Consider the following 22,113-nt stretch of genomic DNA (forward strand, 5'->3'; position numbering starts at 1 on the left):
GGGAGGGGAGCCACACCCTCGCCCCCAGTCTGCTTTGGGGAGACACGCCTGTGGGCTGGTCCTGGGGTCTCAGGGGCTGTGGGGCTTTCCTGCAGGCTGCTGTTGCCAACGGTGACAGATGTTTGTACTGTAAGTGTGTCTTGTGAACTGTTACTGTACTACGTCAGTCATACAGGGGGGTACAGAGAGAGACAGAGGGGTACAGAGAGATGGATGTTTGTACTGTAAGTGTAAGTGTCTTGTGAACTGTTACTGTACTACATCAGTCATACAGGGGGTTCAGAGAGAGAGGGGTACAGAGAGATACACAGAGAAATGTTTGTACTGTGTCTTGTGAACTGTTACTGTACTACATCAGTCATACAGGGGGTTCAGAGAGAGAGGGGTACAGAGAGAGAGAGGGGTACAGAGAGAGAGATACACAGAGAAATGTTTGTACTGTGTCTTGTGAACTGTTACTGTACTACATCAGTCATACAGAGGGGTACAGAGAGAGGGGTACAGAGAGATGTTTGTACTGCAAGTGTCTTGTGAACTGTTACTGTACTACGGCAGTGATACAGAGGGGTACAGAGAGAGAGGAGGGGTACACTGGGAAAGAGAGGTACAGAGAGACAGATGTTTGTAATGTAAGTGTAAGTATCTTGTGAACTGTTAGTGCTCTGGAGCACTGTACAGAGAGAGAGGGGGGTACAGATAGAGAGACTCAGGGGGACAGAGAGAGAGGTACATACACAGAGAGACAGGTGTTTGTACTGTAATGGTCTGTAAATATGCTGTTAACTTTTACAGCACTGTAATCCATCAGTCATACAGAGGGGTACACAGAGAGATAGAGGGGTACATACACAGAGAGAGGGGTACATTGATAGAGAGGTACATACACAGAGAGACAGGTGTTTGTACTGTAATGGTCTGTAAATATGCTGTTAACTGTTACAGCACTGTAATCCATCAGTCATGACAACACAGCTCTTGGACTGACCCACAGGCACACTGCGGACTGGAGGACCACAGGGGACCCCTGAAACACACTTCGTTTCCCAGGGGGCAAGCAGCTCACCTGAAACACAGACCCTGCAACACTGCACACTGAACACCCCTGCCTACCAGCCCTCCAGGAATCTGCCCTCCTGCGACGGCCATTTTGGCTCCACCTGTCCCATCTCCGATGCACCCAGCTGAAACAGCACTCTGAGCCAAAATGGGAGGCAGTTTCCCCAAAGATTAAAAAACACAGAGACGAGCTCTTCGTGGATCAGGCGCTGGCCTGTTTTTCTTTATTCACAGAAGTGGATTAAGCTGTGACAACGCACACACTCCTGCCTGGCGTGTCTCCTCTCTCTCCCTCCGACCCTGAGCCAGCTCTCCGGGGAGAGGTCACAGGGAGCGAGCCAGGGAGAGGAGCATTGTGATACAGAGAGGGAGAGGAGCACTGTGATACAGAGAGGGAGAGGAGCACTGCGATACAGAGAGGGAGAGGAGCACTGCGATACAGAGGGAGAGGAGCACTGGTACAGAGGAAGGGAGAGACAGAGCGCGGGGGGTAGTGTTTAGGGAGCAGGGGTCCCTGTGTGCTTCCACCACACGGGCTGACGGGCTGTCATCTGCCCCCAGCAGTCCCTCACAACAGCAGCTCCGTAACCGTCGGCAGCAGCTCGGCCAGCTCCGATTGGACCTCAGCAGCCCCGCCCACCGCGTTGCCGCGGAGATCGAGCCTGACCAGTCTGGGGCAGGTGGCCAGAGGTCGGAGGTCGGACACCTGGGAGATGCCTGAGGAAGCCGAGTCAAAGAAACATCCCGCAGAGTGAAGGCGAACGGGACCAGAATTCCTGCTCTTCTCGGCAGGAGCGGGAGCAGGAGCAGCGCTGTCCCTGTCCTGACTGGGTCGGTACCACTGCTCTGCGGGGGGGGGGGGGGGGGGGGGAGATGGTTGAAAAGGATACGATTGTTTCTGAGAGACACCTCCTCCAATCTGGGCAGGTGGTACAGTCCCTCCAAACTCTCTATCAGGTTGTCATCAGCTTCTAACACCTGGAGAGAGACAGACAGGTGAGCAGGCACAGGGAGGGAGAGAGACAGGCGAGCAGGCACACAGAGGGAGAGAGACAGGCGAGCAGGCACACAGAGGGAGAGAGGCAGGCGAGCAGGCACACAGAGGGAGAGAGACAGAGACAGGTCAACAGGCATGGAGAGAGAGAGAGACAGGTGAACATGCATGGAGGGAGAGAGACAGGTGAACAATCATGAAGAGAGAGACAGGTGAACAATCATGAAGAGAGCAAGAGACAGACGGGCAAACAGAAACAGAGAGTGAGAGACAGATAAACAGGCAAGAAGAGAGAGAGAGGTGAACAGGCACAGAGAGGGAGAGAGACAGGTGAACCATCATGGAGAGAGACAGACAGGTGAACAGATATGGAGAGAGAGAGACAGACAGGTGAACAGACATTAAGAGAGAGAGACAGACAGGTGTACAGACATTAAGAGAGAGAGACAGACAGGTGTACAGACATTAAGAGAGAGAGACAGACAGGCCAAGACTGTCTCTGGTACACAGTTGCAAAGCCCTGCAGCCTTCAACAGAGCCACCCCTTGTGCAGACAGGGTGCCGTGCAGGGCCTGACACATACACTCACGCCCACAGGGGGCCTGGACAGTCCCAGCTAGGGCTGGGGGCCTGGCTGTCCCGGCGGAGCTCACCTCCAGGCACTGCAGCATGGCGAAGTTGGGGGGCAGCGAGCGCAGCTGATTGGACGACAGGTTGAGGTGGGTGACCAGCAGGAGCTGGTCCAGGTGACACAGGGTCGTCAGGCTCTGGACGAGAGGGGGGGACAGGGGTCAGTGTCAGGGAGCGGCGAGTAATGAGGGCTATAATTCTGTGCATTCGAGGATTGAGCCCTAAACAGAATGACAGGTCTTAACCTACTGGCAACATCATTATACTGGATAATACTGCCAATCCAGCACTAACACCCTGTAACTACAGTCGTCACCCTGTAACTACAACCAATCTAGCACTAACACCCTGTAACAACAGTCAACACCCCGTAACTACAGCCAATCCAGCACTAACACCCTGTAACTACAGTCAACACCCTGTAAATACAACCAATCCAGCACTAACACCCTGTAACTACAGTCTGTCCTATACAAACACCCTGTAAATACAACCAATCCAGCACTAACACCCTGTTACTACAGTCAACACCCTGTAACTACAGCCAATCCAGCACTAACACCCTGTAACTACAGTCTGTCCTATACAAACACCCTGTAAATACAACCAATCCAGCACTAACACCCTGTAACTACAGTCTGTCCTATACAAACACCCTGTAACTACAGCCAATCCAGCACTAAACCCTGTTACTACAGTCAACACCCTGTAACTACAGCCAATCCAGCACTAACACCCTGTTACTACAGTCGACACCCTGTAACTACAACCAATCCAGCACTAACACCCTGTTACTACAGTCGACACCCTGTAACTACAGCCAATCCAGCACTAGCACCCTGTTACTACAGTCGACACCCTGTAACTACAGCCAATCCAGCACTAACACCCTGTTACTACAGTCGACACCCTGTAACTACAGCCAATCCAGCACTAACACCCCGTTACTACAGTCAACACCCTGTAACTACAACCAATCCAGCACTAGCACCCCGTTACTACAGTCAACACCCTGTAACTACAACCAATCCAGCACTAGCACCCCGTTACTACAGTCAACACCCTGTAACTACAACCAATCCAGCACTAGCACCCTGTAACAACAGTCTGTCCTGTACAAACACCCTGTAACAACAGTCAGCACCGTGTAACAGGAAAACACCCTGTAACAACAGCCAATCCTACTCAAACACCCTGTAACAGCAGTCTGTCCTGTACAGACAGACAGACAGACAGACAGACAGACAGACAGACAGACAGACAGACAGACAGACAGACAGACAGACAGACAGACAGACAGACAGACAGACAGACAGACAGACAGAACTTGTGTGTCAGACTGAAGACTCGGGCCTCGGCGTATTCCATCTTCAGGACAGTGTTCTCTATCATGAACTTGCTGCACAGGTCACTGTAATAGGAGCTGCGCATAGAGTCCACACTCTGAGAGAGAGAGATGTCTGTCTGTAAACAGCTTGTTCATTGTTACCACTTTTGCAACACTGGAATTCATCAGTCATGATAATGCAGCTATTTGAATTGAACTGAACTAAATCGAGAGAGAGGGGGGTTAATACAGACACTGGGCCCAGAGAGAGAGACAGGGGTTAATACAGACACTGGGCCTAGAGAGAGAGAGGGTTTAATACAGACACTGGGCCTAGAGAGAGAGGTTAATACTGACACTGGGCCTAGAGAGAGAGGGGGGTTAATACAGACACTGGCCCCAGAGAGAGAGAGGGGTTAATACTGACACTGGGACTAGAGAGAGAGAGGGGGGGGGTTAATACAGACACTGGGACTAGAGAGAGAGGGGGGGGTTAATACAGACACTGGGCCCAGAGAGAGAGAGGGGTTAATACAGACACTGGGCCCAGCGAGAGAGAGGGGTTAATACAGACACTGGGCCCAGAGAGAGAGAGAGGGGTTAATACAGACACTGGGCCCAGAGAGAGAGAGAGGGGTTAATACAGACACTGGGCCCAGAGAGAGAGAGGGGTTAATACAGACACTGGGCCCAGAGAGAGAGAGGGGTTAATACAGACACTGGGCCCAGAGAGAGAGAGAGGGGTTAATACAGACACTGGGCCCAGAGAGAGAGAGAGGGGTTAATACAGACACTGGGCCCAGAGAGAGAGAGAGGGGTTAATACAGACACTGGGCCCAGAGAGAGAGAGGGGGGTTAATACAGACACTGGGCCCAGAGAGAGAGAGGGGTTAATACAGACACTGGGCCCAGAGAGAGAGAGAGGGGTTAATACAGACACTGGGCCCAGAGAGAGAGAGAGGGGTTAATACAGACACTGGGCCCAGAGAGGGAGAGAGGGGTTAATACAGACACTGGGCCCAGAGAGAGAGAGGTTAATACATACACTGGGCCCAGAGAGAGAGAGGGGTTAATACAGACACTGGGCCCAGAGAGAGAGAGGGGTTAATACAGACACTGGGCCTAGAGAGAGAGGGGGGTTAATACTGACACTGGGACTAGAGAGAGAGGGGGGGGTTAATACAGACACTGGGCCTAGAGAGAGAGGGGGGGGGGGGTTAATACAGACACTGGGCCTAGAGAGAGAGGGGTTAATACAGACACTGGGCCCAGAGAGATAGAGAGGGGTTAATACTGACACTGGGCCGAGAGAGAGAGAGGGGTTAATACTGACACTGGGCCCAGAGAGAGAGAGAGAGAGAGAGGGGTTAATACTGACACTGGGCCTCACATATCGCATTTTAGCATTATTTATATAGCGAGCTGCAGATCTCCTGCTGTGCCTGCACTGAGCGAGATGGCGTTATTTCTAACTAGATCATCATCTTCATCATCATCACGACTCTGACCTTCAGCGTGTCGAAGTGAGCCAGCGTCTCCCTCTCGTACCCCAGTGGGTCCAGCGCCCTCATCAGGAGGATGATGGTCAGCACACACCCTGAGAGAGAGAGAGGGGAGGGGGCACGGTCAGACAACAGCAGGCAGGGCTCGATCCAGACAGCCTCTTCCAGCGCAGGGAGCGCAGGCGCGGGGCTCTGGGGCTCCACTCGCCAGGCAAGCTGAACCCCCCACCCACCGGGGATACAGTGGCCCAGGCCGGAGCAGTTTTGGGGTTCAGGTAAACCACCTGTAGGTACGGTGCTGGGAGCTACTGACTGACCACTGCTGGGGATCACCCCTTCCCCCAAAAAACTTGCACCTCGCTTCCTCTTCAACCCAGCCAGTTCACACAGTCAGCACAGGGGTGTGTGTGGGAGTGAGCAGAGACAGGCCGGGAGATGGAGAGACAGGCAGGCAGTGTGCAGGCAGGGAGATGGACAGACAGGCAGAGAGGCAGGGTGCAGGCCGGGAGATGGAGAGACAGGCAGACAGGCAGTGTGCAGGCAGGGAGATGGAGAGACAAGCAGGCAGTGTGCGGGCAGGGAGATGGAGAGACAGACAGAGAGGCAGGGTGCAGGCAGGGAGATGGAGAGACAGGCAGGCAGTGTGCGGGCAGGGAGATGGAGAGACAGGCAGACAGGCAGGGTGCAGGCAGGGAGATGGAGAGACAAGCAGGCAGTGTGTGGGCAGGGAGATGGAGAGACAGGCAGACAGGCAGTGTGCAGGCAGGGAGATGGAGAGACAAGCAGGCAGTGTGCGGGCAGGGAGATGGAGAGACAGACAGAGAGGCAGGGTGCAGGCAGGGAGATGGAGAGACAAGCAGGCAGTGTGCGGGCAGGGAGATGGACAGACAGGCAGAGAGGCAGGGTGCAGGCAGGGAGATGGAGAGACAGGCAGGCAGTGTGTGGGCAGGGAGATGGAGAGACAGGCAGACAGGCAGGGTGCAGGCAGGGAGATGGAGAGACAAGCAGGCAGTGTGCGGGCAGGGAGATGGAGAGACAGGCAGGCAGTGTGCGGGCAGGGAGATGGAGAGACAGGCAGGCAGTGTGCGGGCAGGGAGATGGAGAGACAAGCAGGCGGTGTGCAGGCAGGGAGATGGACAGACAGGCAGACAGGCAGTGTGCAGGCAGGGAGATGGACAGACAGGCAGTGTGCAGGCAGGGAGATGGACAGACAGGCAGACAGGCAGTGTGCAGGCAGGGAGATGGACAGACAGGCAGTGTGCAGGCAGGGAGATGGACAGACAGGCAGTGTGAACAGAAAGGCGAACACTCTGACCAGCAGACAGGCAGACACACACCGTGGTAGTCATAGAGGTGCAGAGAAAGAGAGACAGGATCAGAGAGAAAGCCAGGGTCATTGTCATCATGACAGAAGAGACTCACACTTATTCTCAGGCTCCAATTCCAGCAACTGAGTGCAGGACTGCAGCTCTGACTGAAGAACAGAGGTCTTCTCTACTGAGAGATCACTCCTGGTAGGGAGAGAGACAGGTTAATACAGACACACTGACTGGACACTCCAGTACACTAACACTGCACTGAGAGAGAGGGGTTAATACAGACACACTGACTGACTGGACACTCCAGTACATTAACACTGCACTGAGAGAGAGGGGTTCATACAGACACACTGACTGGACACTCCAGTACATTAACACTGCACTGAGAGAGAGGGGTTCATACAGACACACTGACTGGACACTCCAGTACATTAACACTGCACTGAGAGAGAGGGGTTCATACAGACACACTGACTGGACACTCCAGTACATTAACACTGCACTGTGAGAGAGGGGTTAATACAGACACACTGACTGACTGGACACTCCAGTACATTAACACTGCACTGAGAGAGAGGGGTTAATACAGACACACTGACTGACTGGACACTCCAGTACATTAACACTGCACTGAGAGAGAGGGGTTAATACAGACACACTGACTGGACACTCCAGTACATTAACACTGCACTGAGAGAGAGGGGTTCATACAGACACACTGACTGACTGGACACTCCAGTACATTAACACTGCACTGAGAGAGAGAGGGGTTCATACAGACACACTGACTGGACACTCCAGTACATTAACACTGCACTGAGAGAGAGGGGTTCATACAGACACACTGACTGACTGGACACTCCAGTACATTAACACTGCACTGAGAGAGAGGAGTTCATACAGACACACTGACTGGACACTCCAGTACACTAAGAGAGAGAGTTTAATGTGATAGGAGAGCAGTGAAAGCAGTAAAGTGAGTCTGTGACAAGAGTCATACCTGAATAGCTCCTGGTCTGTTGCAGAGTCTCGACACCAGCTCTCTGAGCGACCTGAGAGAGAGGAGGGGAAACCCTTTTCACACACACTGGCTCAGAGAGAGACAGACATGCAGGGGGTGAGAGCCAGACAGGTTCACAGACATACACACAGAGACACAGACAGACAGGTACACACAGACAGACAAGCACACAGAGAAACGCAGACAGACAGGTTAACAGACAGGTACACAGACACACAGAGACACAGATGGACAGGTACACACAGACAGACAGGTTCACAGACAGGTACACAGACACACACAGAGACACAGATGGACAGGTACACAGAGAGATACCTACAGTACACAGACAGATACACAGACATACCTACAGTACACAGACAGATACAGCACACAGACACACAGACACACAGACACACAGACACACAGACACACAGACACACAGACACACAGACACACAGACACACAGACAGAGGGGTGGGTGGAAGAGGCAGCTGTGTTACCTGAGTAGAGCGCACACTCGCGCTGAGTGTGTCTGTCTCTCCAGTGCACAGTCAGGCTGTGCTCCACACTGGGGTCACTCACTGTCCCTGGGGGCAGTTCACACACCTGCAGGCCACTGTTAAAGACAACCCCCAGACAAACCAGACACCCCACTGCTTTATAGACACCCCCTAGACACCCCCCATTGCTGTATAGGCACCCCACTGTGTTACAGACAAACCCCAGGTAAGTCTAACAATGGATATATAAACAGATAAAAGGATACCCACAATACACTGTGGCGCAGAAGGGGGTGGGCACTGCGCCATGAGACCTCAAGGGGCTGACCATCTACAAACAGCACTAACTCTCCTGTGAGCACCTGAGAGAGAGAGGGGTTAATACAGACACACTGACTGGACACTCCAGTACATTAACACTGCACTGAGAGAGAGGGGTTCATACAGACACACTGACTGACTGGACACTCCAGTACATTAACACTGCACTGAGAGAGAGGGGTTCATACAGACACACTGACTGACTGGACACTCCAGTACATTAACACTGCACTGAGAGAGAGGGGTTCATACAGACACACTGACTGACTGGACACTCCAGTACATTAACACTGCACTGAGAGAGAGGGGTTCATACAGACACACTGACTGACTGGACACTCCAGTACATTAACACTGCACTGAGAGAGAGGGGTTCATACAGACACACTGACTGACTGGACACTCCAGTACATTAACACTGCACTGAGAGAGAGGGGTTCATACAGACACACTGACTGACTGGACACTCCAGTACATTAACACTGCACTGAGAGAGAGGGGTTCATACAGACACACTGACTGACTGGACACTCCAGTACATTAACACTGCACTGAGAGAGAGGGGTTCATACAGACACACTGACTGACTGGACACTCCAGTACATTAACACTGCACTGAGAGAGAGGGGTTAATACAGACACACTGACTGGACACTCCAGTACATTAACACAGCACTGAGAGAGAGGGGTTAATACAGACACACAGTGGTTAATGAAAGGTTATCCACTACCAATCTCAACCCATTCTGGCAGACAGACTGAGAGGTGACTCACATTGACAGGCCTAGAGAAGACCACCACCAGTCTCTCCCCCTCTCGGCTGATGTACAGACAGCTGATCGTCTCCTCCCGCTCAGCTGAGAGAGAGAATTTAATAGCCTGAATTCAATAGTCTGTAATATGTCTGTAGATTTTATTTAATTTGTATTCTTTGTTTTGTTTCATGTTAATTTTATTTTTATTTGCTTTGGCAACACTGATTGTACCCATCGGTCATGCTAATAAAGCACCTTGAACTGAATTTAACTGAATTAAAAAGCTCACTACCCAAAGCAGCCAAACACACTGCACAGTACAGATAGAGCCAGAACTGCTGAGTGCTGAGAACCAGACAGCATGGCAGACCGCAGAGAGAGCCAGACAGCACTGCAGAGTGCAGAGAGAGAGCCAGACAGCACTGCAGAGTGCAGAGAGAGAGCCAGACAGCACTGCAGAGCACAGAGAGAGAGCTAGACAGCACTGCAGAGTGCAGAGAGCCAGAACTGCTGAGTGCTGAGAACCAGACAGCACAGCAGAGCGCAGAGAGAGCCAGACAGCACGGCAGAGCGCAGAGAGAGAGCCAGACAGCACGGCAGAGCGCAGAGAGAGAGCCAGACAGCACTGCAGAGCGCAGAGAGCCAGAACTGCTGAGTGCTGAGAACCAGACAGCATGGCAGAGCACAGAGAGAGAGCCAGACAGCACTGCAGAGTGCAGAGAGAGAGCCAGACAGCACTGCAGAGTGCAGAGAGCCAGAACTACACAGTGCTGAGAACCAGACAGCATGGCAGAGCACAGAGAGAGAGCCAGACAGCACTGCAGAGTCCAGAGAGAGAGCCAGACAGCACTGCAGAGTGCAGGGAGACAGAACTGTAGAGTGCTGTGAACCAGACAGCACAGCAGAGCGCAGAGAGAGCCAGACAGCATTGCAGAGCACAGAGAGAGAGACAGACAGCACTGCAGAGCACAGAGAGCACGGCAGATTGCAGAGAAAGAGCCAGACATTATTGTAAAGTGCAGAGAGCCAGAACTGCAGAGTGCTGTGAACCAGACAGCACGGCAGAGTGCAGAGAGAGAGCCAGACAGCACTGCAGAGTGCAGAGAGCCAGAACTACACAGTGCAGAGAGAGAGCCAGACATCACTGCAGAGTGCAGAGAACCAGAAAGCATTGCAGAGCACAAAGAGAGAGCCAGACAGCAATTCAGAGTGCAGAGACCAGGAGTGACACCAACGGACCGAGACACTGACCTCTGCCCAGCAGCCAGCGGTAGTAGAACCAGGCGCTCTGGTCGTTGGGGTCGGTGAAGAAGGCATTCTGCACCAGCTCGTACTCTAAGGAGAAAGACAAGTCCCGAGATCACCACCACTCTGTCAGCACAGCGCTCTGATCCAGCACACTGTATCTCACTCCTGACACACACAGCCCCTCCACACCAGCGTCTCACTCCTGACACACACACAGCCCCTCCACACCAGTGTCTCACTCCTGACACACACAGCCCCTCCACACCAGTGTCTCACTCCTGACACACACACAGCCCCTCCACACCAGTGTCTCACTCCTGACACACACACAGCATCTCCACAACAGTGTCTCACTCCTGACACACACACAGCATCTCCACAACAGCGTCTCACTCCTGACACACACACAGCATCTCCACAACAGCGTCTCACTCCTGACACACACACAGCCCCTCCACACCAGCGTCTCACTCCTGACACACACACAGCCCCCTCCACACCAGCGTCTCACTCCTGACACACACACAGCCCCTCAAAACCAGCGTCACACTCCTGACACACACACAGCCCCTCCACACCAGCGTCTCACTCCTGACACACACACAGCCCCTCCACACCAGTGTCTCACTCCTGACACACACACAGCCCCTCCACACCAGTGTCTCACTCCTGACACACACACAGCCCCTCCACATCAGCGTCTCACTCCTGACACACACACAGCATCTCCACACCAGCGTCTCACTCCTGACACACACACAGCCCCTCCACACCAGTGTCTCACTCCTGACACACACACAGCCCCTCCACACCAGTGTCTCACTCCTGACACACACACAGCTCCTCCACACCAGCGTCTCACTCCTGACACACACACAGCCCCTCCACACCAGTGTCTCACTCCTGACACACTACTCCAAAACTCTACACCACTGCCCCACACTGCTCCTCCACTACTCCAATACTCTACACCACTGCTCCACTACTCCAATACTCTACACCACTGCCCCACTACTCCAATACTCTACAGCACTGCCCCACACTGCTCCTCCACTACTCCAATACTCTACACCACTGCTCCACTACTCCAATACTCTACAGCACTGCCCCACACTGCTCCGCCACTACTCCAATACTCTACACCACTGCTCCACTACTCCAATACTCTACACCACTGCCCCACTACTCCAATACTCTACAGCACTGCCCCACACTGCTCCTCCACTACTCCAATACTCTACACCACTGCCCCACTACTCCAATACTCTACACCACTGCCCCACACTGCTCCTCCACTACTCCAATACTCTACACCACTGCCCCACTACTCCAATACTCTACAGCACTGCCCCACACTGCTCCTCCACTACTCCAATACTCTACAGCACTGCTCCACACTGCTCCTCCACTACTCAATTACTGTACACCACTGCCCCACACTGCTCCTCCACTACTCCAATACTCTACAGCACTGCCCCACACTGCTCCTCCACTACTCCAATACTCTACAGCACTGCCCCACACTGCTCCTCCACTACTCCAATACTCTACACCACTGCCCCACACTGCTCCTCCACTACTCCAATACTCTACACCACTGCCCCACTACTCCAATACTGTACACCACTGCCCCTCCACTACTCCAATACTCTACACCACTGCCCCACACTGCTCCTCCACTACTCCAATACTCTACACCACTGCCCCACTACTCCAATACTGTACACCACTGCCCCACACTGCTCCGCCACTACTCCAATACTGTACACCACTGCCCCACACTGCTCCTCCACTACTCCAATACTCTACACCACTGCCCCACTACTCCAATACTGTACACCACTGCCCCACACTGCTCCTCCACTACTCCAATACTCTACACCACTGCCCCACACTGCTCCTCCACTACTCCAATACTCTACACCACTGCCCCACTACTCCAATACTGTACACCACTGCCCCACACTGCTCCTCCACTACTCCAATACTCTACACCACTGCCCCACACTGCTCCTCCACTACTCCAATACTCTACAGCACTGCTCCACTACTCCAATACTCTACACCACTGCCCCACACTGCTCCGCCACTACTCCAATACTCTACACCGCTGCCCCACACTGCTCCTCCACTACTCCAATACTCTACACCACTGCCCCACTACTCCAATACTCTACAGCACTGCCCCACACTGCTCCTCCACTACTCCAATACTGTACACCACTGCCCCACACTGCTCCTCCACTACTCCAATACTCTACACCACTGCCCCACTACTCCAATACTGTACACCACTGCCCCACACTGCTCCTCCACTACTCCAATACTCTACACCACTGCCCCACACTGCTCCTCCACTACTCCAATACTCTACACCACTGCCCCACACTGCTCCTCCACTACTCCAATACTCTACACCACTGCCCCACTACTCCAATACTGTACACCACTGCCCCACACTGCTCCTCCACTACTCCAATACTCTACACCACTGCCCCACTACTCCAATACTGTACACCACTGCCCCACTACTCCAATACTGTACACCACTGCCCCACACTGCTCCTCCACTACTCCAATACTCTACACCACTGCCCCACTACTCCAATACTCTACAGCACTGCCCCACACTGCTCCTCCACTACTCCAATACTCTACACCACTGCCCCACTACTCCAATACTCTACACCACTGCCCCACACTGCTCCTCCACTACTCCAATACTGTACACCACTGCCCCACTACTCCAATACTCTACAGCACTGCCCCACACTGCTCCTCCACTACTCCAATACTCTACAGCACTGCCCCACACTGCTCCTCCACTACTCCAATACTCTACACCACTGCCCCAAGACTCTATCCTGCTGCTCCAGTGCTCCCAGTGTTCCCAGTGTTCCCAGCGCCCCCAGTGTCCTCACCCTTGAGCAGCTGCTCTTCGCAAACGCGGGCACGCTGCCCGGCCCCGCGGGGCCCGGGGGCCTGTGTGTCGGGGTGCGTGTCGGGGTGCAGCGCGGGCAGCAGGGTGCTGCGGTAGTGCCAGCTGGAGTAGTTGGAGAAGTTGGAGCCGATGAGCCGGTCGGTGAAGCGCAGCTCCTCCTCCAGGGGCACACCGCAGCGCTGAACACACAGCCGGCGGTAATCCCAGCAGTGGACTGCAGGAGAGAGAGAGGAGACACAGCTCACAGACACTCTGCACACCCAGTTCTGTACACACACAGCCAGCGGTAATCCCAGCAGTGGACTGCAGGAGAGAGAGAGAGAGAGAGAGGAGACACAGCTCACAGACACTCTGCACACCCAGTTCTGTACACACACAGCCAGCGGTAATCCCAGCAGTGGACTGCAGGAGAGAGAGAGAGGAGACACAGCTCACAGACACTCTGCACACCCAGTTCTGTACACACACAGCCAGCGGTAATCCCAGCAGTGGACTGCAGGAGAGAGAGAGAGAGAGAGAGAGAGAGAGAGGAGACACAGCTCACAGACACTCTGCTCACCCAGTTCTGTACACACACAGCTGGGGGTAATCCCAGCAGTGGAGTGCAAGAGAGAGAGAGGAGACACAGCTCACAGACACTCTGCAAACCTAGTTCTGTACACACACAGCCAGCGGTAATCCCAGCAGTGGACTGCAGGAGAGAGAGAGAGAGAGGAGACACAGCTCACAGACACTCTGCACACCCAGTTCTGTACACACACAGCCAGCGGTAATCCCAGCAGTGGACTGCAGGAGAGAGACAGAGAGAGGAGACACAGCTCACAGACACTCTGCACACCCAGTTCTGTACACACACAGCCAGCGGTAATCCCAGCAGTGGACTGCAGGAGAGAGAGAGAGAGAGAGAGAGGAGACACAGCTCACAGACACTCTGCACACCCAGTTCTGTACACACACAGCCAGCGGTAATCCCAGCAGTGGACTGCAGGAGAGAGAGAGAGAGAGGAGACACAGCTCACAGACACTCTGCACACCCAGTTCTGTACACACACAGCCGGCGGTAATCCCAGCAGTGGACTGCAGGAGAGAGAGAGAGGAGACACAGCTCACAGACACTCTGCACACCCAGTTCTGTACACACACAGCCGGTGGTAATCCCAGCAGTGGACTGCAGGAGAGAGAGAGAGAGAGGAGACACAGCTCACAGACACTCTGCACACCCAGTTCTGTACACACACAGCCAGCGGTAATCCCAGCAGTGGACTGCAGGAGAAAGAGAGAGAGGAGACACAGCTCACAGACACTCTGCACACCCAGTTCTGTACACACACAGCCGGCGGTAATCCCAGCAGTGGACTGCAGGAGAGAGAGAGGAGACACAGCTCACAGACACTCTGCACACCCAGTTCTGTACACACACAGCCGGCGGTAATCCCAGCAGTGGACTGCAGGAGAGAGAGAGAGAGGAGACACAGCTCACAGACACTCTGCACACCCAGTTCTGTACACACACAGCCAGCGGTAATCCCAGCAGTGGACTGCAGGAGAAAGAGAGAGAGGAGACACAGCTCACAGACACTCTGCACACCCAGTTCTGTACACACACAGCCGGCGGTAATCCCAGCAGTGGACTGCAGGAGAGAGAGAGAGAGAGAGAGAGAGAGAGAGAGAGAGAGAGAGAGAGAGAGAGAGAGAGAGAGAGAGAGAGAGAGAGAGAGAGAGGAGACACAGCTCACAGACACTCTGCACACCCAGTTCTGTACACACACAGCTGGCGGTAATCCCAGCAGCAGAGAGAGGAGACACACCCAGTTCTGTACACACATCCATCCTCCACGTGCAGAGAAAAACCTGTAGGAACGCGTGCAGGGCCGAACTGGGCCAGTACACTTAATGCCACAGTGTAAATCAGCAGTGCAGTCATGGAAATGAAGCTTGATGAACTGAACTGCAGGGGGAGAGAGGAGACAGAAGAAGGGAGATATGCAGGCAGAGAGGAAAGAGAGGGGAAGGGAGAGAGAGGGGGAGATAGAATGGAGCCGCAGAGAGAGAGAGAGAGAGAGAGAGAGAGAGAGAGAGAGAGAGTGGAATAGAGAGACAGGAGAGGAGGAAGGAGGGAGACAGGGGTAAAGGAGGGGAGAGGAGAGAGAGGGAGGAGACGGGAGAGGCGCTCACAGTTCCTGTCGTCGGTCTGCAGGAAGCGCTCACACAGCCCCAGCTCGCGGGCCCAGTCGGGCCGGGGCAGGCGGCCCGTCACCCAGCCCCGGTGGTGCCAGCTGCCGTAGGACTTGGGGTTCACCTTCAGACACTGCTCCAGGAACCCCAGCTCCGACTCGTACAGAGCCTGCACCTCCTGCTCCGCCCTGTGGGACACCGGGGAGAGGGAGAGATCTCACAGGGCTCTCTGACACCCAGTTCAGTTCAGTTCAGTTCAAGGTGCTTTATTAGCATGACCGATGGGTACAATCAGTGTCGCCAAAGCAAATAAAAGTAATGAAATTCACATGAAACAAAACACAAAATAAAAGTTAAATAAAATCTACAGACGTATTACAGACATTTACAACAAAGACATATCATAAAATACTGACTTATACTGTAGGCGGCTGGAGCATTATTGGGAGACAGACTCACTGTTCCTCAGGCTGTGACAGGAGATCACATACTGGGCTGCCAGTTCCACTGAGTTCCCTCCTCCCTCTCCCAGTAGGACTGGGACCCGTTGTGACTCTGGCAGGTGTGGGAACTCTGGGACTAGATTTCTGAGTTTAGGGAAGAATGTTTCTCTAATCCCAGAGTATCTGTCACAGTGCAGTAGGAAGTGCACCTCTGTCTCTATTTCTCCCCGCTGGCAGTGGGAGCACAGCCTGTCCTCTCTGGACAGCCAGGTCTGTCTGTGTCCAGTGTCTGTGTCCAGGCTGTGGTCACTGAGCCTGTCCTCTCTGGGCAGCCAGGTCTGTCTGTGTCCAGTGTCTGTGTCCAGGCTGTGGTCACTGAGCCTGTCCTCTCTGGGCAGCCAGGTCTGTCTGTGTCGCCCAGTTTCTATGGCCAGGCTGTGGTCACTGAGCCTGTCCTCTCTGGGCAGCCAGGTCTGTCTGTGTCCAGTGTCTGTGTCCAGGCTGTGGTCACTGAGCCTGTCCTCTCTGGGCAGCCAGGTCTGCCTGTGTCGCCCAGTTTCTATGGCCAGGCTGTGGTCACTGAGCCTGTCCTCTCTGGACAGCCAGGTCTGTCTGTGTCCAGTGTCTGTGTCCAGGCTGTGGTCACTGAGCCTGTCCTCTCTGGGCAGCCAGGTCTGCCTGTGTCGCCCAGTTTCTATGGCCAGGCTGTGGTCACTGCGCCTGTACTTCATCAGGGTCTGTTTCTGCTTGTTGTTTCTTATTTTGGTCAAATATTCAGCTAGTGTGTATTGTCTGTTTAGGGTTCTGTAGCATTCCAGTTTATATTGTGTTTGTGTGTGTGTGTGTCCCAGTGTGTGAGATATGGCTGTGTGATCTGTGCTGTGCTTGATTCTAGCAGTGCTGTCCTGAGGCTGGCTGGTGTCGGTGTGGCTCAGGTCGGTGAGCCTCAGGACCAGCTGGCTCAGGGGGCTCCTCTCTGGGCTCAGCTCTTGGCTCAGCAGGGCTTTGTGGTGGTAGGAGTTTTGGTCGCTGTTTTTTAGGTGTAGCCAATACTTTAATATTCTGTTCTGTATGTTTATCAATAGTGGGTACTGGCCTAATTCGGCCCTGCACCCGTTGTTAGGTGTCTTTCTCTGCACACGGAGGATGTTTCATCTCCATGTGCAGAGTTTCTGTGGGGTGTTTGTCCCATTGAGTGTACTCCTGGTCTGTGAGGGGACCCCACACTTCACTGCCGTACAGGGCAATGGGTTGGATTACACTTTGAAATATTTGGAGCCAGATTCTTGTTGGTGGGTTGATGTTGAAGAGCCTCCTTCTTATTGTGTAGAAAGCCCTGAGTGCCTTCTCCCTCAGTGCCTTCACTGCCAGGTCAACACTCCCAGAAGAGCTGATGGTGAGACCGAGATGTGTGTAGCTGGATGTGTGCTCCAATGTGTTGCTGTTGAGTGTGAATGGTCAGTGTCACTGTCAGTCTCTCTCTCCTCACTGTCCCTCTCTCCTGTTTTTGGACTCTCTTCCATGAATAATAATAATAATCTAGACACACATGAACAGATCCTCTCAAATTCAATCACACCTCACCAGTCAGTGCGATGGGCACGGGCCCGTTAATTACCTGAGTGTCTCCAGGTGCCCCAGGATCTCCCTCCTGAAGTTCCAGAGGGAGGCGAAGTCCGGGTTCGAGCCCAGGAGCTGAGCTGTGAGCTGCAGACTGTCCTCATCGAGCTGGCCCTCCGTCCTCTGGGAGACACAGAGACAGAGAGAGACATGCGAGACAGAGAGTCAGCGTAACTCCGCGTCTCTGTGACAGTCTCTGCGCGTCCTCCGGGGTGCTCGGTGCAGGAGCGGTCAGCCTGACCTTCTGAAAACAGGCGTCCCGGGCAGTGATGTACACTTTCAGCTTCTTCTCTCGCTCCTGACGCTTCTCCTCCTCCTGCTGCGCCGTGGATTTTAATTTCACACGTCCATGCTGAGAGAAAGAGAGACACTCAGTCCATTACCACTGCACTGAGAGAGAGGGGTTCATACAGACACACTGACTGACTGGACACTCCAGTACATTACCACTGCACTGAGAGAGAGGGGTTCATACAGACACACTGACTGGACACTCCAGTACATTAACACTGCACTGAGAGAGAGGGGTTCATACAGACACACTGACTGACTGGACACTCCAGTACATTAACACTGCACTGAGAGAGAGGGGTTAATACAGACACACTGACTGACTGGACACTCCAGTACATTAACACTGCACTGAGAGAGAGGGGTTCATACAGACACACTGACTGGACACTCCAGTACATTAACACTGCACTGAGAGAGAGGGGTTCATACAGACACACTGACTGGACATTTCAGTACATTAACACTGCACTGAGAGAGAGGGGTTCATACAGACACACTGACTGACTGGACACTCCAGTACATTGACACTGCACTGAGAGAGAGGGGTTCATACAGACACACTGACTGGACACTCCAATACATTAACACTGCACTGAGAGAGAGGGGTTAATACAGACACACTGACTGACTGGACACTCCAGTACATTAACACTGCACTAAGAGAGAGGGGTTCATACAGACACACTGACTGGACACTCCAGTACATTAACACTGCACTGAGAGAGAGGGGTTCATACAGACACACTGACTGGACACTCCAGTACATTAACACTGCACTGAGAGAGAGGGGTTCATACAGACACACTGACTGGACACTCCAGTACATTAACGCTGCACTGAGAGAGAGGGGTTAATACAGACACACTGACTGACTGGACACTCCAGTACATTAACACTGCACTGAGAGAGAGGGGTTCATACAGACACACTGACTGACTGGACACTCCAGTACATTAACACTGCACTGAGAGAGAGGGGTTAATACAGACACACTGACTGACTGGACACTCCAGTACATTAACACTGCACTGAGAGAGAGGGGTTCATACAGACACACTGACTGACTGGACACTCCAGTACATTAACACTGCACTGAGAGAGAGGGGTTCATACAGACACACTGACTGGACACTCCAGTATATTAACACTGCACTGAGAGAAAGGGGTTCATACAGACACACTGACTGGACACTCCAGTACATTAACACTGCACTGAGAGAGAGGGGTTCATACAGACACACTGACTGGACACTCCAGTATATTAACACTGCACTGAGAGAGAGGGGTTCATACAGACACACTGACTGACTGGACACTCCAGTACATTAACACTGCACTGAGAGAGAGGGGTTAATACAGACACACTGACTGACTGGACACTCCAGTACATTAACACTGCACTGAGAGAGAGGGGTTCATACAGACACACTGACTGGACACTCCAGTACATTAACACTGCACTGAGAGAGAGGGGTTCATACAGACACACTGACTGACTGGACACTCCAGTACATTAACACTGCACTGAGAGAGAGGGGTTCATACAGACACACTGACTGACTGGACACTCCAGTACATTAACACTGCACTGAGAGAGAGGGGTTCATACAGACACACTGACTGGACACTCCAGTACATTAACACTGCACTGAGAGAGAGGGGTTAATACAGACACACTGACTGGACACTCCAGTACATTAACACTGCACTGAGAGAGAGGGGTTCATACAGACACGCTGACTGACTGGACACTCCAGTACATTAACACTGCACTGAGAGAGAGGGGTTCATACAGACACACTGACTGACTGGACAATCCAGTACATTAACACTGCACTGAGAGAGAGGGGTTCATACAGACACACTGACTGACTGGACACTCCAGTACATTAACACTGCACTGAGAGAGAGGGGTTCATACAGACACACTGACTGGACACTCCAGTACATTAACACTGCACTGAGAGAGAGGGGTTCATACAGACACACAGGACACAAGATTACTTCATCAGTAACAATAATGTAATTACTCTCACCATGACTCCTGTCAATTAGGGATTGTCAGTCCTGGAAATAAGCAAAGCAGAGTTAGAAACAGACTGACAGGCAGAGAGACAGACGGGCAAGGTCAATCACAAAGACAGACAAGCCAGAGGAAGACACGCTGTCAGTGAGACCTGGAGACACGTTAAAGCCGGTTTCCACGATCTCTGCAGAGAAACACTGTCCAGTCAGCGTGCTGAAGTCCTGTTCACACTGCTGAGCGGCCCCTGCAGATCATTGAGCATCAACAGCAACAACAGCATCGCAGCAATAATAACACGGGAGCAGGAAGAGAAACACCCGGACCTGAACTGGACTCAGACGTAGTGACCCCCCTGCCCGCGTCTGTCCCTACTGGACCTGTACTAAATCTCGACTGGACCTGTACTGGATCTCTACTGGACCTGGACTGGACGTGTACTGGCCCTGTACTATATCTCTACTGGACCTGGACTGGACCTATACTATATCTCTACTAGCCCTGTACTATACCTGGACTGGACCTGTGCTATATCTCTACTGGACCTGTACTGTACCGGTGTCGGTCAGTCCGGATCCCGGATATCAGAACCTCTACAGCGTCGCCTCGAGCCGCCGCGCTCTTCCGGGTCTGGCAGGAGAACCGTGGAGCCGCGCACTGCCCTGCCGTGAGGCGGGGGGGGGGTCATTTTAAACACATCGTGACACCGGATCTTCAGATTAGTGAAAACGGGGTTCTGACAACATACAACGATCGTCAAATCACACAGTGATAAACAATCAATAAACTTGTTTTAACGTATTTATCTGCCAACTCAGCATGGCATCTGCGCTTTGTTTGTGTGTACTACCCGGTTAACCTGTCCCCCTCTTGCACTGCTAGCTTGGTTCAGTCCAGCGGCGTTTCCTCCTCGGTCTTTGTTTATATCTGCGCGTCCCTGTGATTCGCGAGAGTCAGTGATATTAGAAAACATGTGAACGTTTTTGAAAAACGCAGTTCCGAGAAAGACCCACTACAGCACATTAACACTGACCTGGTGTGGAAACGTATCTAATTTAATGTCAGCAGAGAAACAAGGAGGAAGTGATCAGTCGATACAGCAGTTATATCGTGTGTGGATGTTGTTACAGGCTGAGGTGGATGACAATGGAGGTCTCGGAGATCATTTTCTCAGAAGTGCAAAGTGTTTATTGTGAGGAGCTGGGTTCCCAATGTCCACACCTAAAAAAAAATTACTGTGAAAAATACAGATTAACCAAAGGGGTGTAAAAACACACAAATGTAGTTACAAGAAGATACACCTTAATTGCTTTAAAAGTTGATTGCAGTAATCCTACTCTACACTACTGCAAGTTTTCTGCTATTTTTTTTTAAAAAAACTTAGTTTTATTTTTATGTATATAAAAAAATACAACAACCAGGGTGTACGGATGTCACAACATCATATGAACGAAACAGAATAACAATTCAGAACCTTATCAACAGTACAAAGGTTGTGTGATGTTAGGGGGTCACATTAAATCATTTATTGTGCATCATTAAGTTTAGATAATAATGTATATGTAATAAATGTATATGCTAAAAGATTTCTGTAAACCAATTCACCAAGAATATTTTTTAAAATTTTTAATAAATTTGAGTATAGCTTAAATGAATGAGAAAATTCTTTAAAGCACATAGGAGTTTTGTTTTTACTCTACACATATGTATGTAAAATGTTGCCAACATGAGAATGACATTTAACATCATACAGACTTCTTTGTTGGAATTCAGAACACCAAGAACGATGTCCTTAAAAGTTGGATTTACACAAACATTACTATTATTTAACCAAGGACATACAGAGGCCAGAGAGATGTTGAATGATGATTAAATAATTGTGCGTAATTAAGTTTAGATAATAATTTATATGCGAAAAGATTTCTGTAAACCAATTCACCAAGCATATTTTTATATTTTTAA

The 22,113-nt window shown here is 52.1% G+C and overlaps 1 protein-coding gene across 1 annotated transcript; it reads right to left on the minus strand.

The window, feature by feature from the left end:
• Window positions 1–1,250: 1,250 nt before the first annotated feature.
• On the minus strand, window positions 1,251–20,815 carry rabggta (Rab geranylgeranyltransferase subunit alpha). The gene is made up of 17 exons (XM_088917182.1): window positions 20,708–20,815; window positions 20,165–20,195; window positions 18,076–18,186; window positions 17,833–17,957; window positions 15,772–15,959; window positions 13,577–13,810; window positions 10,659–10,742; window positions 9,427–9,509; window positions 8,598–8,693; window positions 8,332–8,437; window positions 7,829–7,880; window positions 6,932–7,020; window positions 5,516–5,604; window positions 4,007–4,123; window positions 2,704–2,817; window positions 1,947–2,034; window positions 1,251–1,773 (listed from the first exon to the last, which is right to left on the minus strand). Exons 2-17 carry the CDS (start codon window positions 20,165–20,167, stop codon window positions 1,625–1,627), a joined length of 1,728 nt encoding a protein of 575 aa, XP_088773308.1. The 5' UTR covers window positions 20,168–20,195; window positions 20,708–20,815; the 3' UTR covers window positions 1,251–1,624.
• Window positions 20,816–22,113: the final 1,298 nt, after the last annotated feature.

The sequence above is a fragment of the Atractosteus spatula genome, chromosome 5 (genome assembly GCF_055471065.1).
Source record: "Atractosteus spatula isolate fAtrSpa1 chromosome 5, fAtrSpa1.hap1, whole genome shotgun sequence".
Taxonomy (NCBI): Eukaryota; Metazoa; Chordata; class Actinopteri; order Semionotiformes; family Lepisosteidae; genus Atractosteus; species Atractosteus spatula.